This window comes from Zeugodacus cucurbitae, chromosome 6 (assembly GCF_028554725.1).
Source record: "Zeugodacus cucurbitae isolate PBARC_wt_2022May chromosome 6, idZeuCucr1.2, whole genome shotgun sequence".
Lineage (NCBI taxonomy): Eukaryota > Metazoa > Arthropoda > Insecta > Diptera > Tephritidae > Zeugodacus > Zeugodacus cucurbitae.
In genome coordinates, this window is record NC_071671.1 from 29,483,364 (window position 1) to 29,508,556 (window position 25,193).

At 34.6% G+C, this 25,193-nt stretch overlaps 1 protein-coding gene across 26 annotated transcripts in view; it reads right to left on the minus strand.

Moving 5' to 3' along the window:
• Ptprq_4 (phosphatidylinositol phosphatase PTPRQ) overlaps nt 1–25,193 on the minus strand; it is a 474,745-nt gene that overhangs the window by 408,443 nt on the left and 41,109 nt on the right. For 19 of the 26 annotated variants that reach the window (XM_054235185.1, XM_054235183.1, XM_054235172.1 and 16 more), the window contains one exon: nt 7,560–7,698. The exons of the other annotated variants lie outside the window; for them this stretch is intronic. In XM_054235185.1, the coding sequence (XP_054091160.1) occupies nt 7,560–7,698 (139 nt within the window). Of the gene's footprint in view, nt 1–7,559; nt 7,699–25,193 lie in introns of those variants that run through there. 26 annotated transcript variants of the gene reach the window in all.

Genomic DNA, 25,193 nt, shown 5'->3' on the forward strand with positions numbered 1-25,193 from the left:
TCATAACTAAGCCATAAATAAAGTTATGAAAATGAAATTTGGAACATAGGATCCCATTAGGGAGGGACACATTTGGATGTAATTTTTTTGGAAAAGTGGGCGTGACCCCGCCCCCAAATAAGTTTTTTGTATATAACTCGCAAACCAATAAAGCTATATAAGCCAAACTTTCTGCAGTCGTTTCATTTAGCCATTTCCTTATACAGTCCAAAAATGAAAGAAATCGGACAATAACCACGCCCACCTCCCATACAAAGGTTAGGTTGAAAATTACTATAAGTGAGTTAACTCCCTAACGAAAAACGTCAGAAACACCAAATTCTACATAAGAAATGGCAGAAGGAAGCTGCACTGAGATTTTTTTACAAAATGGAAAATGGGCGTGGCGTCGCCCACTTATGGGTCAAAAACCATATCTCAAAAACTATTCGATAATATGGGCTAAATCGGTTCAAAACTACGTCTACTTCCCATATAACTCAATTTTTAATTCCATCTGATTCGTTCACTTTATAATGTATTCATAAGGAACAAATGAAGCTAGCGGAATAAAACTTTACACAAATACTGTATTTGAGCTGTGACATCACTTGTAAAAAAATTGTCAAAATCGGACCATGACTTTTCAAGGCCCCTGATATCGAACATGAAGAAATCAGTGCCTAAGGTTAATTTTTCACCGAAAATAGAGGTAAATCCCTCAGATATTTTAATGTAATTCATTCCCTCTGAATTTTTTTCTTATAACAGTTTCTCTCTGTACCTGACATGGTAAAAATCGGGTCATAACTTCCCCCAGATCCCATATACCTAATTATAAGTAATATTAAATTAAGTGAGCGTATAGTCTTCGATACATTGTATCTTGGTGGTGAAAACGAGTAAAATCGGTTTAGGAATTACCTCGGTCCCCATATACTATTTATGATGATTTTCGTTATTCTATTGAACTTTATACCAAATATATGGGTCGACTTGTGTTATCTTTATAAAATTACATTATTAAATTGCGAGAGTATAAAATGTTCGGTTACACCCGAACTTAGCCCTTCCTTACTTGTTTTCAACCTAACCTTTGTATGGGAGGTGGGCGTGGTTATTATCCGATTTCTTTAATTTTTGGACTGTATTAAGAAGTGGATAAAAAAAACGACTGCAGAAAGTTTGGTTTATATAGCTCTATTAGTTTCCGATATATGTACAAAAAACCTATTTGGGGGCGGGGCAACGCCCACCTCCCCAAAAAAATTACATCCAAATATGCCCCTTCATAGTGCAATCCCTCATACCAAATTTTATTTCCATATCTTTATTTATGGCTTAGTTATGGCACTTTATCTGTTTTCAGTTTTCGCCATTTTGTGGGCGTGGCAGTGGTCCGATTTTTGTCATTTTCGAAAGCAACCTTCCTATGGTGCCAAGAAATAAGTGTGCCAAGTTTCATTAAGATATCTTAATTTTTACTCAAGTTAGAGCTTGCACAGACGGACGGACGGACGGACAGACATTCGGATTTAAACTCCACTCTTCACCCTGATCACTTTGGTATATATAACCCTATATCTAACTAGTTTAGTTTTGGGTGTTACAAACAACCGTTATGTGAACAAAACTATAATACTCTCTAGCAACTTTGTTGCGAGAGTATAATCACAGAAAAACTTATCGTACAAAAAACGAACTATTTCATCGTTTATTTCTGCGGGATTCTCAGTGGTAGCTCGTCATTTTGACTGTCAGTTGTTCAGTTCTGAAGCGATTTTTATAAATTTTTTTTTTAAATAAAGCATTTGCTCTAGGCTCGCGAGTGGCATACTTATTTTTTTAATTTTCCGAAATCAAATCCTTTTTCTTTCGGGTTGAAGTTTTTGAAAAATCAAAAATATTGCAAGCATAAGATTTTTCGTTCACCAAACGCAGTCTACAGCGAAGTGCGCTTTGTGTGTGTGCGTGTGCTCTTTATCGTTTCGGCAGGCACTCTCTCTCTCTTCCATCTCTGCACATCTTTTCCAGCATAAGTACAGGCATATGTATGCACGCTGTCTCTTCCATCTCTCGCATCTTTTACTACATAACTTATTGAAGTAAAGTACAAAGCAAAAAAGTTTGCATATATAAATGATCGCAGAACAAGTGAAATAACGCTAAACAGCACAATCAAATGCTCGCATAAATTGCCGTATGTATGCTTGTATGTAGATATGTAAATACAGTGTCAACTATATTTACTCTGTTTTACAGTTACTTATTTTGCAGCAACGCACCGTTGCTTGAATTGCTTTTCTTATTGTCTTTGTACTTTTTTCTAACAAAACACATCTATCTTCTTCTTCTATATAAATAAAAATGGATCTTCGAAATGTATGTACGCCCATAACTTTCGAACGATTGCACCAAATCCGATGATTCTTGGTTTTATGAATTCTTTATTGATAGGACAAGGTTTGTAGGTTGGAAAATTATAAAAAATTAAATAGTGAAGTATTAAAAAACGCATTTAAGAAAAATGAATCGCAAAATGTGTTGCTAAGCGCATATCTCGAGAACAGCTGAACCGATTTCGCTAATTCTTTTTTTGCAATATTCCTTGAAGTATAAGGTCCTGAAAAAGTCTAAAATCCACACTTTTTTAAATTCTCATACAAGCAATTTCTAATCTATAGATATAAAAATGAATTGCTGTTCGTTAGTCTCGCAAAAAGTCGAGAACGGCCAAACCGATCTGGCTAATTGAAGTCTTGAAATATTCGGGGAAGGGCAGGAAAGGTTTAGAAATTAAGTAAATATGGAAAAAATGCGAGGAAGATAATAAAAAGAGCATTTTATTTGAATTGACAACAAAAATATGAAAAAAAAAAAACAAAAAATAATAACATTTTGAAGGTTGTCATTGTTGCTTTGTTGAAATATTTTTGTCAGTGTTTAACTGTATAAGGTTGTGTCGATAGCCCTAAACAATTTGTAACAAATAAGGAAAGGCTAAGTGCAACCGAACATTAATTTTTTTAAGAAAACACACAATTTGACCCATATATTCGGCATAAAGTCCAATATAAAATCATCATATAAAGTATATGAGGGCTGATGTAATTCCTGAACCAATTTCTCTCATTTTCACCACTAATGTTAACGGGAATAGGGGCAACTTGGCAACTGTTAGTAGGCAAACCAACGTCACATTCGGCCTTGAAATTATTCCTAAATTGCAAATCGAAGCAACACCAGTCTGCAAAATCGTCAAAAGTAGCGCTAAAGCGAAGATTTTCCAGATATTCATGAAGTCGCTGGAGGCACTGCGAAGGACTTCAAAAGATTTACGCGACAACCAAAACTTTTTTGGTGGAGCCATGATTCTGTTGGCAGGTGATTTACGCCAGACTCTTCCAATTATTTCTGGATAATCGCATGATTAAAATCATCTACTTTATGGCGACACATAAAGATTCGCCAATAAACAACTATCATATGAGTGTTTTTGCAACAATATCAAATTGCGATTGTAGAAGCAGTTGGAAATGTTAGGGTCCCAGTTGACACCTCAATGGATTAATAACATTTCCAACATATTTCTGTCACTTCATTGACTCAAAGAAGAAGCTTATTCATCGTGTTTTTCCTGACATGAAACCACAATATGATAACCATAAATGACTGCTTGAATGACCTATATTGGTGGTAAAAAAACAAGAATTTGCGTAAGAATTTTTTCTCTGCATTGAAAAATTTACAAATTTAATGTATAACTTAGCCACAAAAACGAAAAATTAAACCCGTTTTCCGTTGTCACGACATAGCATGAAACCGGCTTGACCGATTTGGCTGATTCTTTTTTGTGTGTATTCCAGGGTTTGAGGATGTTTCTTACGGAGAGAAAAAAATGCCTGAAAATGCCTAAAATTCACACCTTTCTAATCTCCCATACAAACAATTTGTAATAAGTATTCATTTTTATACGGGGGATATTATAGATTCCAGTTCAAATTGAATAGGTACGCATACATAAGATAGGTCAGCTATACAAAATAAAGTAGTGCACCAAATTTACACTGAGGCGGTACGAAGTTCGCCGGGTCTGCTAGTAATATATATATGCAGACCTTCCAACAGCTAGTCATGTTTTGACATCAACTTTTGCGGATGACACAGCTTTAGTGAGCCGAAATAAATGCCCAATTATAGCATCAAGAGTATTAGAAGAGCATTTGACATGGCTAGCCAACTGACGTATAAATGTAAATGAACAAAAGTGCCAGCATTTTACATTTTCCCTAAAACCCAAAACGTGGCCGGCAGTTAAACTTAACAATATTGTAGTACCCCAAGCGAATGAAGTAACATATCTTGGTATTCACTTGGATAGAAGGATCATGTGGAGAAAACACATATCGAGTAAAATAACCTGTATGAAGATAAGAGCAGCAAATTAATATTGGATTTAAACAAAAACTCAAAACTTAGCCTATACAACAAAGTTGAGTTTATGAATTGAATTTATCTGTAATGTTTTTATCTATACATACATAATTCGGTAGTTGAAATTAAAGCTACTGGCATCCACGGCATAAATATGATAAATATACCTTTGTTAGAGAGTTCACAAGTAGCTTTATTTGACGTATTTTCGTTATTGTTCTTTCAATTACGGCAGTGGTAAACTTTTTGTTATAGTTTTCCAAGTAAGATTTGAATTTGCCAATACAACTTTGAGAGATATATTTAATCTTGTATCTTTTATTTCTCTCAAGATATAGGAATAAAAAGAGTAATACAAATAAGGAAGTTCGGGTGTAACCGAATACAATCATATTTAAATTATTTAATATAATTAAGATAACACACAATTGGTCCCGTATATTCGGCATACATACACATATAATATATAGAACCTGGGTCAATTCCTGGATCGATCGATTTCAACTATATTTACCACCAAGCTACATGGGGGCTAGAGGATGTATTAACTTGATCGTGCACATCTCCCTTGAAATTCTTTAGAAATTAGTCGATATCACACTAGAAATGCAGTATTTCTGCAAATTTTTGTTCCAATATCATTATATAATTTATATGTTTTACGTATCAACTTGACTTCAAAATTGTGTTATAAGGAAAGCGTGATTGTGAACCGATTTTGCCCATTTCCAACTGTACAATTGGGATGCGAAAAACAATGTTATGAACCGAACATCGTTGAAAATGGTCCAGTATTTGTGCAAAGTCCTGTACCGATATCTTCACTGGTGCTTTCTCTTTATATCGATTCAGCTCGACTTCAAAGTTCTGGTACATGGAAAGTATGCGTGGTTGTAAACGAATTTGCACCATTTTCAAAACATATCATTGAGATACCAGGAAAATGTTATTAACAGAATTTCATTGAAATTGCTCGAGTAGTTTCGGAGATATAGGTTTGACCCAAAAGTTGGCGGAGCCACCCGCATATTAATCATCTTCTGTACCACCTTTACCATGAAATTTAAGGTTCCTGGTATTTCCTCCTCAATTCCTTACACAATTAAAGCAGTTTTAGTAATTTTCAACATAACATTTCTATGGGAGATGGGTGTGGTTATAATTCGATTTCCCACATTTTTTGACTGTATAAGGAAGTGACTAAAAGAAACAACTCTAGAGAGTTTAGTTTATATAGCTTTGATAGTTTACGAAATATGTACAAAAACTTAATACTATAATTTTTCAATGCCCCGGATATAGATTATGAAGAACTCAGTGCCTCATGGTAAATTTTCACCGAAAATGTCGGTAAATCTCTCAGGTATATTAATTTAATTCAGAGGAAATATTTTTTTTCTAATAGTGTGTCTCTGTATCAGAAATCGGGTGATAACTTCCCCTAGTTTTCCTGTACCTAATTATAGGATTATCAAAAATACAATGGGTTTAATAGCTTATAAATCGGTTAATATGTGAAATACCTTAGCCAAATTAAATGAGCATATAATTTTAGATATAATGTAACGGGTGATTTTTTTGAGGTTAGGATTTTCATGCATTAGTATTTGACAGATCACGTGGGATTTCAGACATGGTGTCAAAGAGAAAGATGCTCAGTATGCTTTGACATTTCATCATGAATAGACTTACTAACGAGCAACGCTTGCAAATCATTGAATTTTATTACCAAAATCAGTGTTCGGTTCGAAATGTGAAATCCGCTTTTTTATCGACAAATTTTGTTCAGCGATGAGGCTCATTTCTGGTTGAATGGCTACGTAAATAAGCAAAATTGCCGCATTTGGGGTGAAGAGCAACCAGAAGCCGTTCAAGAACTGCCCATGCATCCCGAAAAATGCACTGTTTGGTGTGGTTTGTACGCTGGTGGAATCATTGGACCGTATTTTTTCAAAGATGCTGTTGGACGCAACGTTACGGTGAATGGCGATCGCTATCGTTCGATGCTAACAAACTTTTTGTTGCCAAAAATGGAAGAACTGAACTTGGTTGACATGTGGTTTCAACAAGATGGCGCTACATGCCACACAGCTCGCGATTCTATGGCCATTTTGAGGGAAAACTTCGGAGAACAATTCATCTCAAGAAATGGACCCGTAAGTTGGCCACCAAGATCATGCGATTTAACGCCTTTAGACTATTTTTTGTGGGGCTACGTCAAGTCTAAAGTCTACAGAAATAAGCCAGCAACTATTCCAGCTTTGGAAGACAACATTTCCGAAGAAATTCGGGCTATTCCGGCCGAAATGCTCGAAAAAGTTGCCCAAAATTGGACTTTCCGAATGGACCACCTAAGACGCAGCCGCGGTCAACATTTAAATGAAATTATCTTCAAAAAGTAAATGTCATGAACCAATCTAACGTTTCAAATAAAGAACCGATGAGATTTTGCAAATTTTATGCGTTTTTTTTTTTTTTAAAGTTATCAAGCTCTTAAAAAATCACCCTTTATGTTGGTGATGAAAATGAGTGAAATTGGTTCAGGAACTACCTCAGCCTATATACTATATATGATGGTTTTCGTTTTTCTATTGGACTTTATGCCGAATATATGGGTCAAATTGTGTGTTATCTTAACAAACATCAATAAATTGCGAGAGTATAAAATGTTCGGTAGGAACTGAACTTAGCCTTTCCTTACGTGTTTTAGCTTAAGATTTATATTTATACTGTCGAAATATATGTTAATTTATGATAATGCTGAAGGCTCTATCTATTTAATGGTCGTAGAAAAATAATTCTAAAAAATAACTAAAAAACAGGCTGTCACATGGAGGATCGAATTATTTTATACGCCATTGAATTGAGATGAAAATTTAGAAAGCATCCACATTTTGAATTTGTTTAGTAATTAACCATTTATTTTTTTTCTGTAATTAATAATATTTTTTCTTAATAAGCCTTTTTTCGAACTTTGAAGGCAAATATTTCGATTTTGGAAGCTAACTTCAAAAAAAGTAAGTTTGGTTCAATACCCAGCCGAGTGTTATACAGTGAAGAGTAAAATATCTAAATACTCTAGTGGCAACATATGAATGATATGATAAATTTATTACTCAAAACCATTGATGGACTTATTTACTTACCATGTGTCTTTTCCGTGATAATCAACGTTTATTCTGCCCAACAGCTTACAATTCACGTCCACAATTTCATACTTTTCAGTGTCGTTTACAAGAAAAGTAATAGTTTCTGAATAAGTTTTAGTCAGGATAACAAATTCATCTAAAATAAAAAATATAACCCAGTAGAATAAAGTTGACACATATTAATTCACTTTATTTATCACTGAAAGTTCGAAAACCGGTGGTTTTAATATACCATAATGTCGCTTACTGTTGAAATTATATGCTTATGTCACAAGTCAAATATTTCTCATAAGGACTTTCTTTCATGTTAAATAATAATACGAATAAGATATTATATATATGTATGTACATATAGTTCTATTAGAATATGAATTTTCTTGACTCACTCCTGATTAAACCACTGAAGTATAACCAAGTTGCATTCTTTATTTCTCACGGTCCATTCGCGTAAGTACTTTACAATGATCGATGATCGATGCCGATTAATCGGCCAGTCGGCAAAGAATCGGCCGATGCCGATATCGATGCCGATTCTTTCATCAACAACATTATTAGTATTAGTATTATTATATTAGTAAATTAGTATAGTAACAAAATAAAAACAAAGACAAATAACATCACAAAATAGGTAAACAACTCAATCATATGTAAATATGAAGTTGTTTAGTGATTTAATTAATATTAAAAAATAAATAAATTATTATTATAAGATATATGTTGATAGAACAAATAATTTATTCACGTTTTCTCAAAGCGAATCTGCAATCAGCAATATAGCTTTTTTCCTTTAAGGGGGTATACCGGTGTGACATTTTCAAAAAATCGATGTTTTATTTTTTGCTTATTCGAAAGTTTATAATTTCAAAACTATCCTGTGAAAGGTAAGGTCGTATCTTGAATAGTTTTTGAATAGCAGCGTTCTAAAGAGCAATCGCTCACATGTATTAGCCGCTATAGTTAAAACTTTAAACGCATTTTTCTCGAAACAACTTTTCACAAAATTACTGACATCATAACTCAACGAGATATTGACTGATCAACTTCAAATTTAAACTGAAAGTTCTTGAATATATTTACTATACAATGACCTACGATCTTTTTGATTTGTCGAATATTGTCAATTTGGCATTTAAAGAACGACCATTTTTTACCTAAAAATCGAAATTTGTTTCAGAACTACGCCTTTTTGTTAATGTTTGATATCTTACAATAATCGTAAGTCATTGTATAGGGAATATATTCAACTTTAATAACCTTTTTACATTTTTGTGTTTCAGTTACTCATTCGGCCGGAATCTTGACATCAGTTGGCGAACTTTTTTTTGGCACCTCCCAAGACAACCCATAATTCCTTTATTTTTCAAAATTTTTGTAAAATAAAAATCTTAAAATATAGTTGAAAGTACACCTTATTATGTCCAAAAACCTTCACTAAAATCGCCTAATTTTTCATGGGTTACACTGAGTGACCCCTTAAGGACAAATATGAGCATTAAGGCCAATATTCGAAAATAGTAGGTTTAGTAAAAAGAATCCGTTATTTTCAAAGAGATGACTTTTGTCATTTACATCTCGCATTGTGAAATGTGGCAAATAGTGATAGCGACTCAATATAAACTTCGGAAGCTTGTTTGGGAGGTTCTTTTCCATGCACCTTATAGTCCAGGCCAGCACCAAGTGATTATTACGTGACCCTGTCCATGGCAAACTTTTAAAAATAAATTAACCTAGTTACGAATGCTTCTATAATAGTGACTTTATGACATTATCTTCAAAATCTCAACAACTTTAAACAAAACTGTACATATTTGACATAAATCGAATGTTTCTAGCAGTGCTAAATAAAGCCTTTCATTAATGCAAAATTGTTGAATTTCTTTATACTAGACTTAAATTATCACCATGATGAATTGTTAGTGTAGTCAAATGTGATTCACTGTATTTTATATGGTAAACAGAAGAATTCAAATTTTATGCTCTAAAGAAATCAAAAAAGAAAAAAAAATGTATTTTAGTATAATCCGAAAGAAGTAGAAATAATCGGCTAAGAATCGGCAAAATATGGCCGATGCCGATGCTTAATTTTGTGGCCGATACTGTCTCTATAGAGACCGACCGATTAATCGGCCTTGGTATCGGCATCGGCCAGTATCGGTCACAAAATTAAGCATCGGCATCGGCCATATTTTGCCGATTCTTTCTACTTCTTTTGGATTATACTTAAATACATTTTTTTTACTCATTGGTTTCTTCAGATCATAAAATTTGAATTCTTCAGTTTACCATATAAAACACAGTGAATCGCATTTGACTAAACTAACAATTCATCAAGGTGATAATTTAAGTCTAGTATAAAGAAATTCAATAATTTTGCATTAATGAAAGGTTTTATTTAGCACTGTTAGAAACATTCGATTTATGTAGAATATGTACGGTTTTGTTTAAAGTTGTTGAGATTTTGAAGATAATGTCATAAAGTCACTATTATAGAAGCATTCGTAACTAGGTTAATATATTTTTAAAAGTTTGCCATGGACAGGGTCACGTAATAATCACTTGGTGCTGGCCTGGACTATAAGGTGCATGGAAAAGAACCTCCCAAACAAGCTTCCGAAGTTTATATTGAGTCGCTATCACTATTTGCCACATTTCACAATGCGAGATGTAAATGACAAAAGTCATCTCTTTGAAAATAACGGATTCTTTTTTGGCCTTAATGCTCATATTTGTCCTTAAGGGGTAACCCAGTGTAACCATGAAAAATTAAGCGATTTTAGTGATTTTTTCTTAACCTTTAACTACTGAGGTGAAATATTTGGTCGTAGTTACTGAGATGGGGGTAAATTTTACCCCTTTATAATCTATAAATATTTTTTGTCAACGAAAATTTCCTTTAAATTTATTTGTTTTTAATTGTAATAATAAAACACATTTTTAAATGAATAAAATAATATATTTAAAGAAATCGAACTCTAGTTTAACAAAACAAGGACTTGATTTCATAGCCAATTTTCTTAAAACTAAAAAATCGATTTTTTAGGTAAAAAATGGTGTTTTTTAAATGCCAAATAGACAATTTTCAACAAATCAAAAAGATCGTATATCGTCATTGTATAGTACATTCAAGTATACTGTATATTCAAGAATACTCAGTTTATATTTCAAGTTGATCGATCAATATCTCGTTGAGTTATGATGTCAGTAATTTTGTGAAAAGTCGTTTCGAGAATAACGCGTTTAAAGTTTCGATTATAGCGGCTTATACCTGTGAGGGATTGCTCTTTAGAATGCTGCCATTCAAAAACTATTCAAGATACGACCTTACCTTTCACAGGATAGTTTTGAAATTATAAACTTTCGAATAAGCAAAAAATAAAACATCGATTTTTTGAAAATGTCACACCGGTATACCCCCTTAAAGGAAAAAAGCTATATTCGCTTTGAGAAAACGCGAATAACTTATTTGTTCTATCAACATATACATATCTTATAATAATAACACTGGATCACAAATTTGAATTTGTTTTTTGTTCCACGGATGCCACTATCCATTTTGTATGTGAAATGGCTCGCTGATTTCGAAAATCGAATTATTTTTTTTTTTCTATGGATACGTTTTTGAGATATTTGCAATTTACCGTTATTCGATCAAAAAAAAAGGTGTCTTCATTTAATCATGTATCTCTCACTGACCAGTTGAGCAATCTTACTGCAAATTATAGAAAATAAAAGTGAATGAAATTTCATAAAAATATTGCCTACACCATTTTTCCATAGGCCTTATAATTTCTGAGAAATTGATTAATCACTTCGAGTTTTTAAATTTTTTTATGAAAAAATTAAAAAAAAATTAACTTTGGCAAGAAAAAAATTTTAAAACAAAAGATATTTTTTAAATTTTATTATATTTTATATAAAGTCCTGTTTATTAATAAAAAAATAAGCTACCAACGAACAAAATCCATGGATAAATAGGAAAGTTGTTCATGATCAAATAAATATATCCAAGTCTCGCAAAGTCAATGTATACGTATATGCGTATGTAGTGTGTATGTAGGTTGTAAAGTAGGGGTGGGATATCTGGCTTTGCGCTGTTTCTGTTAAGTAAAAAGTCAATTTTCATGTCGTTTTTAGTTTTTATAAACTCATTTATTTATATATTAGTAATATATATTAAAACAATGTGTTATTTTTGTCTTAAGTTGATGTTCTTACATTATAGTCGAAATGATTATGTGTTTTGTTTTGTCGTTTATTTAGTTTAGGTTCGGTTTCTCTAATGAGAAACCGACAGTAGTCACCCATCATACCGACGTCCCAGAAACCTTGGTATCGATTCTCAATTAATTGCATTTGCTGGTGAAACCTTTCGCCATGCTCGTCACTTTCGTCTCCGAGATTTTCCGAAAAAAAACTTAAATGGGAATGCAGAAAATGAATTTTTAAAGACATATTTACGACTGGAGAAAAACGAAAATGATGAGCTTGATGTGCAATGGCGGAAGAATGATTTTTTCCTTCTTTACAAGTGGGACGTATTTGATATTATCCACACCAATTGTAAATTCAACTCTTTCCGGCCAATCCTTAATGCAATAGTGGTCTTTACGATCTCGGCTATCCCATTTGCAGAGAAAGCAGCAGTGTTTTGTGTAGCCACTTTGTAGACCGCATAACATTCCAACGACTTTAAGATCGGCACATATTTTCCAATCATGCTCTTCATATTTGATGAATTTTAACAATTTCTCCATTACCTCGTATGTTTCCTTCGTGTTTACTGCATGCGCGATCGGGATCGAGGGCTTTTTGTTGCCATTATGCAGTAAAACGGCCTTCAAGCTCAGTTTATTGCTGTCTTTGAACAATCGCCACTCCTCGGTATCATATGGTTGACCAAACTCTTTGAATAATCCTGGAATGTCTTTGCAATAGCATACATTGTCTTCCTTCGAAAGAGAAAAGAAAGAAAGAGACGAAAGTGACGAGCATGGCGAAAGGTTTCACCAGCAAATGCAATTAATTGAGAATCGATACCAAGGTTTCTGGGACGTCGGTATGATGGGTGACTACTGTTGGTTTCTCATAAGAGAAACCAATCCTAAACTAAATAAACGACAAAACAAAACACATAATCATTTCGACTATAATGTAAGAACGTCAACTTAAGACAAAAATAACACATTGTTTTAATATATATTACTAATATATAAATAAATGAGTTTATAAAAATTAAAAACGACATGAAAATTGACTTTTTACTTAACAGAGACAGCGCATAGCCAGATATCCCACCCCTACTTTACAACCTACATACACACTACATACGCATATACGTATACATTGACTTTGCGAGACTTGGATATATTTATTTAATTTTTTTCTAAAGAAACAGGACTTCATATAAAATAAAAAAAATTTAAAAAATATCTTTTGTTTTAAAATTTTTTTCTTTCCAATTTTTTTTTTTTTTTAATTTTTTCATAAAAAAATTTAAAAACTCGAAGTGATTAATCAATTTCTCAGAAATTATAAGGCCTATGGAAAAATGGAGTAGGTAATATTTTTAGGAAATTTCATTCACTTTTATTTTCTATAATTTGCAGTAAGATTGCTCAACTGGTCAGTGAGATATACATGATTAAGTGAAGACACCTTTTTTTTTGGTCGAATAACGGTAAATTGCAAATATCTCAAAAACGTATCCATAGAAAAAAAAAAAAAAATTCGATTTTCGAAATCAGCGTTTGCCAACTGGCCGATTAATCGGCATCGGCATCGGCCAATATTTTGGTATCGGTCGTACACTAGATCTCTACTTGGCAAGTACCTCGTGGCACTTAAGCGGGGATTACTGTATATATAAATCCGACATCTATTTTGAGTTTAGAAAAATATTCTGATCTGATGGGGACAAATAAACCTCGGAATCGTACTCAGCAACCCCAAAAACTCCCGAATAACGAGTTTCAAGCGAATCGGATGAATTTTTACAAAAACCATCCGCTATATTGATTGTGTGAGGTAATGTCAAAACCTTCAACTGATGGGGTTACTCGGACCTCGGATTCGGATTCAGCGACCCCAAAAACATAAGGTACACATAGTAAGATCCCCAAATCTGAAGACTTTTTTTGTGTGGCTGTGTTATTGAATTTTTTTTCCAAACAGGAGATCATTATAGACTTGCACAGAGGTGCCATAAAATGTACGAAATGTCTGTCAAAAAAGGGAAAAACCAAATTTGTCATAAAACTAAAATCCAACAAAATTATCAAAGAAGTTATTTTTCTAAAAGGGATAATAACCTAACAGAAGGCCTTCCCATGACTATTAGGAATATTAACGAAGATGCAATAATAGATTAATACAAAACAGTGGAGCATTTGAACAAATGAAAAAGACAGTAAATAATGAAATAGGAGATGAAATAAAAAAATGAAAATAATCAAAAAATATGAAGACCGAAATAAAATATAAGATAAATAAAAAATGCAGCAAATGAATGTAAGGAGAACTATATTATATGTGGATATTGCTATGACTTGGTAAAATAATGTTATATGTGTATTGAAATTGATCACTATGCCTTTAGTATGAAATAGAATGCGGATGTATATACGTTACTTTTAATACAAAGTTGCACTCGACTGCATACTAAACCAAATCACGCCACGTGTTTTGAGCCATACAACACTAAACCCGTCAAATCAAACCAGTACTAACTCGGCACTAATATTATGTTCTCACCGACACTAATCCGCGAGGTTTAGACCTTTGAGTAGTTAACCCATTCAGGACCAATGTGACGTAGCCGTCACGACAGCAGAGCCCTTCTTTATTTGCCGTAAAAAAAAATGGGTAATGAAAATTTAATTTAAAATGCAACATAATCTCTTCTTAAGCGGTACTATCAAGTTTGCGTCAGTTGCAATTAAGTGTTGCTTGTGAATATATGCTTTGGCGTTAGTTTGGTTTCGTGTGTATATCGAAAACAAGAAAAATGTCGATTAGAGCAAAGGCCAAAAAGTAAGTATATATATATTTTTTACTTGCGTGCAACTAAAAAAAAAATTATGTATATAGTATTACTAAAAAATATGTGTAGACAAATAGTGCGAAATAAAAACTTACAAGTTATTGTGTTTTATTAGTGTCTGATTAAGTTTTTTATTGCTGTGACGTACACGTTACGTTGGTCCAAATACCCTGGTAGTACATATATTGATTTATTAGGGGAAAACGTATTGTTTATTAGGGGAAAACCGTTGCGTTTTGGATACAAGATGTGGTGTCTCAATACGTCCCAAGGATACCTTGCAAATTTTTAGATGTACCAAGGCATTAATCCATTTATACCAGAAGAATATCCAAAAATATATGGAAAGAACCCTGCGCCATTGTTTTCCATGCTTGATGATCTAAATGACGAAAAAAGGCAATTGCCCTATTGCATATATTTTGATAATTTATTTATTTTAGTTTGTGTCTTGTTTGAAAGAGCGGGGCTACGATGGCACTGGAACAATGCGAGGAATTATGATTCCTAGGTCTTGCCCTTTGCCTGATAAAAAGGCTCTAAAAAAGAAAAAACGTGGACACATAAAGAGCATAAAACTGAAAGGTGCAGAAATATACATAACCAAATGGACTGACAACTCTGTTGTTACTGTAGCTTCAACGATTTACGGAAAAAATCCTGTGTCCAAGATCTGTCGATATTCACGATAACAACGCCGAAAAATCGACGTCCCCCGGCCATATGCGGACGCCATGTACAATGCTTCAATGGGAGGTACAGATCGAATGGATTAGAACGTAAATGTTTACAGAATTGCCGCTAGGGGCAAAAAATGGTGGTGGTCTATATTTACGTGGCTTATAGACGTTTCAATTCAAAATGGTTGGATTCTGCATCGGAAAAGCGATTCAGGCATGACGAAAATTGATTTTCGTCGAGCAATTTCCAGACACTATTGTGGTAATCTTGGCGTTAGAAAGCCACCTGGAGGTTTTCGAAGACCGAAAAATGAAGCTGAATGTGCGAACGAAAGATACGATGGCATCGATCACTTTGTGGAGGTAGTTCCTGGTAATAAACGTCGACATTGGCAAGGTCATAATTGCAATACAGTGTGCATAACGATGTGTGTCATTTTATAAATGTTAACTAATCTTTACTAAATTTTTTATTCTTCCTTACTTAATCTCGAAACATGAATTTTCCTTTTTTATTTAAGTGATATGTAAAATACAAAATAAAAAAGTATGAGGACCAACGTGACGTATACGTCACAGGCTCCTGGCACGCCCCCTGTGAACATTTAGTTTTTTTCTTTTCGGATTTTAATTTAGCAGCTCAAAATTAGTATATCCTACAAATTTCAATATTTTATGTAAATTTTAAGCGTTCTGTCCTTAATGGGTTAAACTAACTAATAAAAATTACACTTCATAACCGAAGTGATTTGAAGCTGAACTACTCTAAATCCCCCTGTGCGGTTTTGAATTACCGCCATCTGCTGGTCACAATTGTTTAACCACAGCTGATTTTCACTACAAACAGTCAAAAAATAGGTCTGTATACTAACTGCTGGCTGTTTGGGAGAGAAAGAATGTCGAAAATACAAGTGATTCTCACAGCAAACGAAAGTTAAGAAAGGGAAAACTAGCAGAAATTAGCAGATAGACATTCGAGTGCTCTTTTTGGCAATGGTGGCAAGGTGGTATAACATCTTTAATATTAATCAATGTAATATTGAATAAATTGTTATTCAAGATCTTTTAAACTGAAGTAAATGAATGGCAGTAAAATTGAATTAACTTTTATAATAAACAAGTAAGGAAGGGCTAAGTTCGGGTGTAACCGAAAATTTTATACTCTCGCAATTTCTTTATTTAATTTTATTAATATAACACACAATTTGACTGTGGTCCTCATATTCGATATATGGGGTACTGAATACTTATGGTCTGATTTTGACGATTTTTAGAAGGGCGATGCCACACTATAATTATGTGCAAAGTTCTGTTCCGATATCTTCACTAGTGCTTACTTTATATCATGTAAAGTAAACGATTCAGATCGTCTTCAAAGTTTTGGCACATGGGAAGTTGGCGTGGTTGTGAACCGATTTGTCTATTTTCACAATATATTATTGGGATGCAAGGAAAATATTACAAACCGAATTTCATTGAATTTGGTCGAGTAGTTACGGAGATATGGTTTTTGATCCATAAGTGGGCGCCCATTTAAAATTTTGTATAACATTTTGAGCGCAGCTCTTCTGTACCTTCCTTATAATGAAATTTATTCTGGTGCTTTTCCTTGCCGAATTAATTCATTTTTAGTAGTTTTCAACATAACTTTTGTATGGGAGGTGGGCGTGGTTATAAACAAATTTCCCTCAATTTCGACTATATAAGGAAATTCCTGAAAAAAACGACTCCTGCGACTTTCGTTAATATAGCGTTAGTAGTTTACGAGATATATACAAAAAACTTAGTAGGGGGTGGGGTCACGCCCACTTTCCCAAAATAATTACATCCAAATATGCCCCTTCCTAGAACAATCCTTTGTACCAAACTTCACTTTCATAGCTTAATTAGTGGCTTAGTTATGAGACGACTCTTGGGGTTTTCGAGAGAAAGGTTTTGCGCAAGATTTATGGTCCTCTAAACATTGGCAACGGCGAATACCGCAGACGATGGAACGATGAGCTGTACGATTTATACGACGACATTGACATAGTTCAGCGAATAAAAAGACAGCGGCTACGCTGGCTAGGTCATGTTGTACGGATGGAAGAAAACACTCCAGCTCTGAAAGTATTCGATGCAGTACCCGCTGGAGGAAGCCGCGGAAGAGGACGACCTCCACTCCGGTGGAAAGACCAAGTGCAAAGTGACCTGGCTTCACTTGGTGTTTCCAGTTGGCGCCAAAAAGCAAAAAGGAGGAATGAGTGGCGCGCTCTGGTGGATTCGGCTATAATCACTTAAAGCGGTTCCTACGCCAAATATATATATATATCCATTTGTGGGCGTGGCAGTGGTCCGATTCCGCCCATCTTCGAACTTATGGTGCCAAAGAACATTTGCGCCAAGTTTCGTCAAGATATCTAAATTTTTACTCAAGTTACAGCTTGCACGGACGGACGGACGGACAGACAGACATCCGGATTTGAACTTTACTCGTCACTCTGATCACTTTGGTATATATAACCTTATATTTTACTCATTTAGTTTTAGGACTTATAAACAACCGTTATGTGGACAAAACTATAATACTCTCTTAGCAACTTTTGTTGCGAGAGTATAAAAACAATCAATTAATTAATATATCCACATATGCCCTAATATCAAATATCAAATTCTAATTAGTTTAAACATTCACAATTTGTGTTTTCATCGTTGTTCCATTTATATTTAATTTTAATTTTAATAAACAAAAATTATTAAAAAGAACTAAATCGAAGCAGATTTACACATTTATTCAACAGCTCTTTCTACATCTGACGGCTGCTAGCCGCCATTGAAAATTCCACCACCAGAAACCACCAGCTCTCATGCGATCAGTTGACGCTCTCTTCTGCTAGTTTCTGCAAATTTTTTGAGTAAAGAAACTTGGCAATTATCACTTGCCAGTAGATAGTATAAAGAGCTAATGTCACGGCTTCTGGCAACAGCTGCCAAGAGTGTTTCTTTACAGCTAGTAGGCGCTGGCTACTGCTGGCTTTTTCAAAAGAAAAAGAGTACCAACCGTATTATATTTTAAAAATTTATCAATACAATATTGAATAAATTACTTGGGAAGATATTTTAAACTAGAGCCAATGAAAGACAATAAAAAATTAATTAATTTTTATAATAACTCATAATTTGTGTTTTAATAGTTTCACTGAGGAAACTAATCACTAGCTAGCAGTACAGAAACACTATAAGAGTAAAAAACAGCTGATTTCAAAATCCCCAACGGCAGAGAAGAAACTCCGAATGGAACGACAAAGACTGTTGAAAATAAAAAAAAGTGTGCGTAGAGTCCCTACGCGCGGAAGAAGTTATACTTCTTAGTGATATTCCAAGAAATGCATATCATTTTGTATGAAAGAAAACTAGCGAGAGACACTTTCTTCACATTTTATAAATTTATTATGCACATTTTATAAACCAAAGTCCAAATCAATTATCATTTTTGGGTTCTGACGGATTGATATCTATGTATAATATTTACAATTGGATTATGATAACTAAAATACGATATGAAATGTCTTATCTCCTTTTGTCGTAGGATCATTTCTTCCATTAATCATTTGGAATACAATCATACATACATATGCGTACACATTTTTCCGAAGTCGTATAAGAAGTATAACTTCAAAAAAATTTAATTTTATTGAAATAAAACATTTACTGCCCCGAGTGAGGCTTGAACCCACAACCTTAAGAAATTTGAAAAATTTAATTTTATTGAAATAAATAAAAAATTTAATGCCCAGGGTGAGGCTCGAACCCACAACCTTAAGAAATTTGAAAAATTTAATTTTATTGAAATAAATTAAAAATGTAATGCCGCGGGTGGGGCTCGAACCCACAACCTTAAGAAATTTTAAAAATTTAATTTTATTGACATAAATAAAAAATTGAATGCCCCGGGTGAGGCTCGAACCCACAACCTTAAGATTAAGATTATTATGTAATACATACACATTTGAATATGTTTATACATACACATGTGAATATGTCACCAACCAAAAGTAATACTTTCGATTTGCAAAGAAAGTAAATGAAGACTGACTACAAGAAATGATCCTGTGAAGCATAGTGTTAACTTTTCAACGGCAAACGCAGAGAATTTCAACCAAAAGTCACATAAACTAGTTGAGAATTCGCAGAAATGAAACAGAAACGAAAGAATAAGACGTATAACTTCAAAAAAGAAAAAAATCAAAAGAACCATACGCCTAATGTTCGCAAATTTGTTTACAAGCATATGTGTGTAAATATGTGCACTTGTAGTACATTTCTTGTAAAATCTTCGTTGCCACGGACAACGAATGACCGCAAATAGTAATTTTTTTGCCACAGACTTGTAATCAGTGTCGCGTTTTCGCAGGCAAAGTCCATGTCACTAACCCATATTATTATGGATTGTTTTATGTCTTGATTCTTACTAAAATCAATTGTAGTACATTAATATTTGGCATCATATATTAGTAGAATATTTAAATACATTTAATTATTTATATTTGCTAATAGTGAGTCTCTCTCGACTTACTCTGTAAATTTCGATGTGTCGAAAAATTGATGGCCGCCTGCGCAATGCCAAAGCGACGCAACATTGCGTTGTTGGTAGAAAATCGGCTTGTCGTAAATATGTATGAATATGTAACGGGTGATTTTTTTGAGGTTAGGATTTTCATGCATTAGTATTTGACAGATCACGTGGGATTTCAGACATGGTGTCAAAGAGAAAGATGCTCAGTATGCTTTGACATTTCATCATGAATAGACTTACTAACGAGCAACGCTTGCAAATCATTGAATTTTATTACCAAAATCAGTGTTCGGTGTTCCGCTTTTTTATCGACAAATTTTGTTCAGCGATGAGGCTCATTTCTGGTTGAATGGCTACGTAAATAAGCAAAATTGCCGCATTTGGGGTGAAGAGCAACCAGAAGCCGTTCAAGAACTGCCCATGCATCCCGAAAAATGCACTGTTTGGTGTGGTTTGTACGCTGGTGGAATCATTGGACCGTATTTTTTCAAAGATGCTGTTGGACGCAACGTTACGGTGAATGGCGATCGCTATCGTTCGATGCTAACAAACTTTTTGTTGCCAAAAATGGAAGAACTGAACTTGGTTGACATGTGGTTTCAACAAGATGGCGCTACATGCCACACAGCTCGCGATTCTATGGCCATTTTGAGGGAAAACTTCGGAGAACAATTCATCTCAAGAAATGGACCCGTAAGTTGGCCACCAAGATCATGCGATTTAACGCCTTTAGACTATTTTTTGTGGGGCTACGTCAAGTCTAAAGTCTACAGAAATAAGCCAGCAACTATTCCAGCTTTGGAAGACAACATTTCCGAAGAAATTCGGGCTATTCCGGCCGAAATGCTCGAAAAAGTTGCCCAAAATTGGACTTTCCGAATGGACCACCTAAGACGCAGCCGCGGTCAACATTTAAATGAAATTATCTTCAAAAAGTAAATGTCATGAACCAATCTAACGTTTCAAATAAAGAACCGATGAGATTTTGCAAATTTTATGCGTTTTTTTTTTTTAAAAGTTATCAAGCTCTTAAAAAATCACCCTTTATGATTATGCAAACATATCGACATAAATTTTTGGCGCTTTTTGTTTTTGTAGAACATTTCTTTTGATTTTTGGTGGTTGACAAACTTACGTGCACGCATATACAAATGTAAGTTTGTGTGTTTGTTCAATGACATATAAACATGTACATATGTATGTTTATGCATAATGTTGCTGTTGCGCAACAACTATCGCAACTTTTCCGAACTCGTATAAGAAGTATAACTTCAAAAAAAAGAAACAAGTAAGGAAAGGCTAAGTTCGGGTGCAACCGAACGTTTTATACTCTCGCAATTTATTGAAGAAATTTTATTAATATATCACACAAATTTAATATTTAATAAATTTATAATTATTATAAAGAATATTTGTTCTTTTTTTGGATAACTTTGTGTGGAATCATTTGCGCCCTCTATTTCCCCACCGCCAACCACAACCACGAAACGAAGCACACCGTACTCCACCACCTGAGTTAACATTGGTCCTTCGAGCCGGATAACAGGTAACAAGTTGAATTTTTTAACCCTAGACAGCTAACCTTCGTCGATTCGACGAGTACGAGAAAGAATATTCGTTGCCTCTCTTGCCCACGAGGTTTGATCATCCCAACGTTGCTTGTCAACTCAGTGTTCGTTGAGCTTTTCTGAGAGGCACACGTGTTTGGTGGGTAAGTACGATATTTTTTATAGATATTACGATAATGCTCGTCGTTTCGACGAATGGTTAGGGATTTAATGTAATATATGTTTTTTTTTATTTTTTACAGTTTTAATCATGTCTTCAAGGCGATTGATGTCTGAGGAAAGTATAATGCGTTTGTTAATGGACGAGGACGATGACGGGGCATTGGAGGAATTATCCGATAGCGAAACTGAAGACACTGTATTGGTGGAAAATGTTGGAAGTGGTAATCAGTCAGAAGAGTCATCATTACTTTTGGGCGATGAAGACGTTCATGAGGGGGTTTCTGGTGCTTTGATGGATGATGTGCTCAGGTAACGATCCTAGTATCTTGGCATTCTCAAGCAGCACTATCCGCTGTCGGTCTCGGTGCGTTTTTGCTACGCGCAAAGGGCAACAGCTACATACTTTATTGCCACAATGTCTCGGTACAGGGTGAAAAAATACTGCCTAGGCGATTTTATGAAGAAGCTGCATTCGCAACTTGTAGAACCTTGGCTGAAAATCCGACAGGAAATTCGTACCATGCCGACCCACACCAAACACAAAATAACAGAGATATTATTTCCCAATAATGATGAAAATCAAGGTCAAAGCAAACCATCAGCCACCAATGACTAGTAATAAAAGGAAAGCTTGCGGTCTATGTTCCTATAAAAAAAGGCGAATGACAAAGTCGGTATTGATTTTTGCATAAAATGCTCTTTAAAAAATTAATTTTTATATCTTATTCAAAATATTTATAGTGTTTTTATTAAAGTACGCCAAAGAAGAAATGGCTGCTTCTCTATTTTAAGTTTTTTTTATAAATATGTTGTCTTCTCGGATCTTATTAAAACTAGCGCCTTAATTAAAGATGTGTTCAACAAATACAATTTGAAATAGAATATAAAATGAATGTTTTATTTTGTACAATAGTTCCTGAAATACATATATTTGCAATTAAAATAATTAAAGATTGTTTAAATGCATGAAATAAAGACACTCTAACAATGCTCGTCGAATCGACGAATGGTTAGGGTTTATAGGGGTCTACTGAAGGTTAGCTGTCTAGGGTTAAAGTGAAAGTGCATTGATTCGCCTGAGTTATCAACACACAAGGTTACAGCCAAACATATTTTGGACTTGTGCTCTGCAAGCTATAAGGCAATAAATTAGTTAATTTATCCATAACTTATGTATGTACAAACCCAATTGTGCGGTGTGAAGTAGAGACCGAAACTTATTTTTGGCACTCTACCAACAAAATCAACGCACACTGCAGGTCGTATTATACTTCATTTAAGTACAACAATAAATACACCTCGCCTTGCCATTTAAAATCACTTTATATATTCTAACAATATCTGTTATACGAAATTTAATTTTCTTGGACGCACAAACAACGTCTGGAGCGTCAACACATCTCTCTCGGTTTTTTTGTCTTGTTAATTTGAGTCTATTCCAGTGGTCGGCACGAGAGGAATTGTGACTGTGTAGGTGAGCACGAAATGAAAGATACCCAGTGAGAACCCTGGAACTTTACATTTTGAGAATGTTTTCCATTTTTTCATAAAACATGCATTTTGGTGCTCATTTTTTCATTAAGTTATTTTGTTATTAAATCAAATATATTGGATCATAAAAGCCCTAACTTTATTGTCATTACACAGCTTAAAACCTTAAATTTAATATATAACATCAAACGACTTTCATAACAGTAAGGCATTTCACGCAGGTCAAAGTGCCGCAGGCATGCGCGATGTTCATTCGTTGCTGGTTCGACAACGACCGAACGATAGAGCGTAAGCGTACGTGTGATGTAAGTTCGCCACAATTGTGCCAAGCAGTACCGACCACTGGTCTAGTCGCTCAACTCTGCCTTTCCATATTGTTCGAATAGCAATAAAGGCAAGCAGCAATACCGCAGCTGCAGTTACGCGAGTGAAAAGTAAAAAAAAAAAAACGAAAGCACAAAGCCCAAACAGCATTGAAGTGAGCGACGCCATCACAGAAGGCCGGCAGCAAAGGCAGAGAGGCAAAAGCAGCCAGAGCCAAAGGACAGCAACGAAGGGAACAGTGGGGTTATTGGATTAGTGCGGAGACAACCCCATAAACTAAAGTGCAAGTGATATAATTGAAATAAGTACTTGTGAATTTTTATGTGTAATTTGATATAAATAAAGAGTGACTAAGCACACATCAATCTTTGTTTGTGTACTTATACGAACACTAGGCGTGCAAGTGCACTGAGGACGATTACCCAGCAAGCACTTTTCAAACAAATTTTAACGAAACGTATTTGATTGTTTCTGTACTAGCCTAATTTGTGATAGTGTATATATAAACAAAAAAAAAATTTATTTAATTCATTATTTTTTATTTCGAAAAATTTTTCGCTTCACAACGAAACAACGCGTTAATTCAGTTTGCAGTTTTCCGTGTTTGGTGCTGTAACTTTTAAACTTATTGCAACATATTTGCAAATTTTTTTCAAATTTAAATCAAATTTTAAAGTTCTAGAAACGATTTTGTGCAACATATTTGCAGTTAAATTGTCGGTTATTTCGGTTAAATTGTCAGATACAATGGAATCCATCAAGGCCTTTATCAGAGCTGCAGACGCTATACTGGAGTTTGAGGAGTCCAACAGCAAACAACCAAAGTGCCGACTCTCTATAAGTTCAATAAGCCGAACTGAAATCTCTGTGGGCAGAGGTAAAGTCGGAATACAAGTTGTGTTTGCCAAAGGTGGATGCTTCCGATACTAAAACAATTGAGGACATAAAACTTAAATATACCAACTGTTACTACGCATATGTGTGTTGTGCGGCGTTGATGGGCGAACACATGCACAACCTCACGGCGTTCAACCAAAGCCCAAGTTCAAATTCAACAGTGATTCAACCTGAACGGTTGCAACAAACGGCAGAACCCGTGAGGTATTCCCTCAACTTACCGCCATGTGATACAGAAATATTTCATGGAGATCTATTGCAATGGCCCTCATTTAGGGATCTATTTGTCGCGATTTATGGGAGGTTATCCCCAGTCGAAAAGTTATTCCACCTGAATCAAAAAACCTGAGTTGAGGCGGAAGCTATCGTTTCAAAGGCTTGGAATAATTTGTTGGGTAGATATGAAAACAAGCGAGTTCTTGTCAATACGCAATTAAATTTATTGTTCAAGCTTCCGCACATTTCAACTGAATCTGAGGCCGAACTCAGAAATTTACAGCGGGAGATAAATAGCTGCATTTCAGCTTTACAAATACATGGCATCAATATAGATAGCTGGGATGCCTTATTTACGTATTTGTGTTCTATCCGATTGCCTGACTATACACTGTCGCTTTGGGAACAATCTCTGGATTCGGATTCAGAGATCCCAAAATGGGTTGGTTAGACAAATTTCTAACCAAACGAGTTAAAACGCTACAGAGAGTAGCAAATTTTGCTCATCATGAAGTCAAAGATTGTAAAAGTATATTCAATTGTGCTAAATGCAAATTGGTGTTGGATTGTGGTGGGAGAGAGACTCCGTCGCCGAGTCCTGGCATTCACCCCGGTGGATGAACGTCTAGCCACAATCCGCATAAAAGCGAGGTTCTTCAACATGTCGCTGATTTGCGCCCACGCCCCAACGGAAGAGAA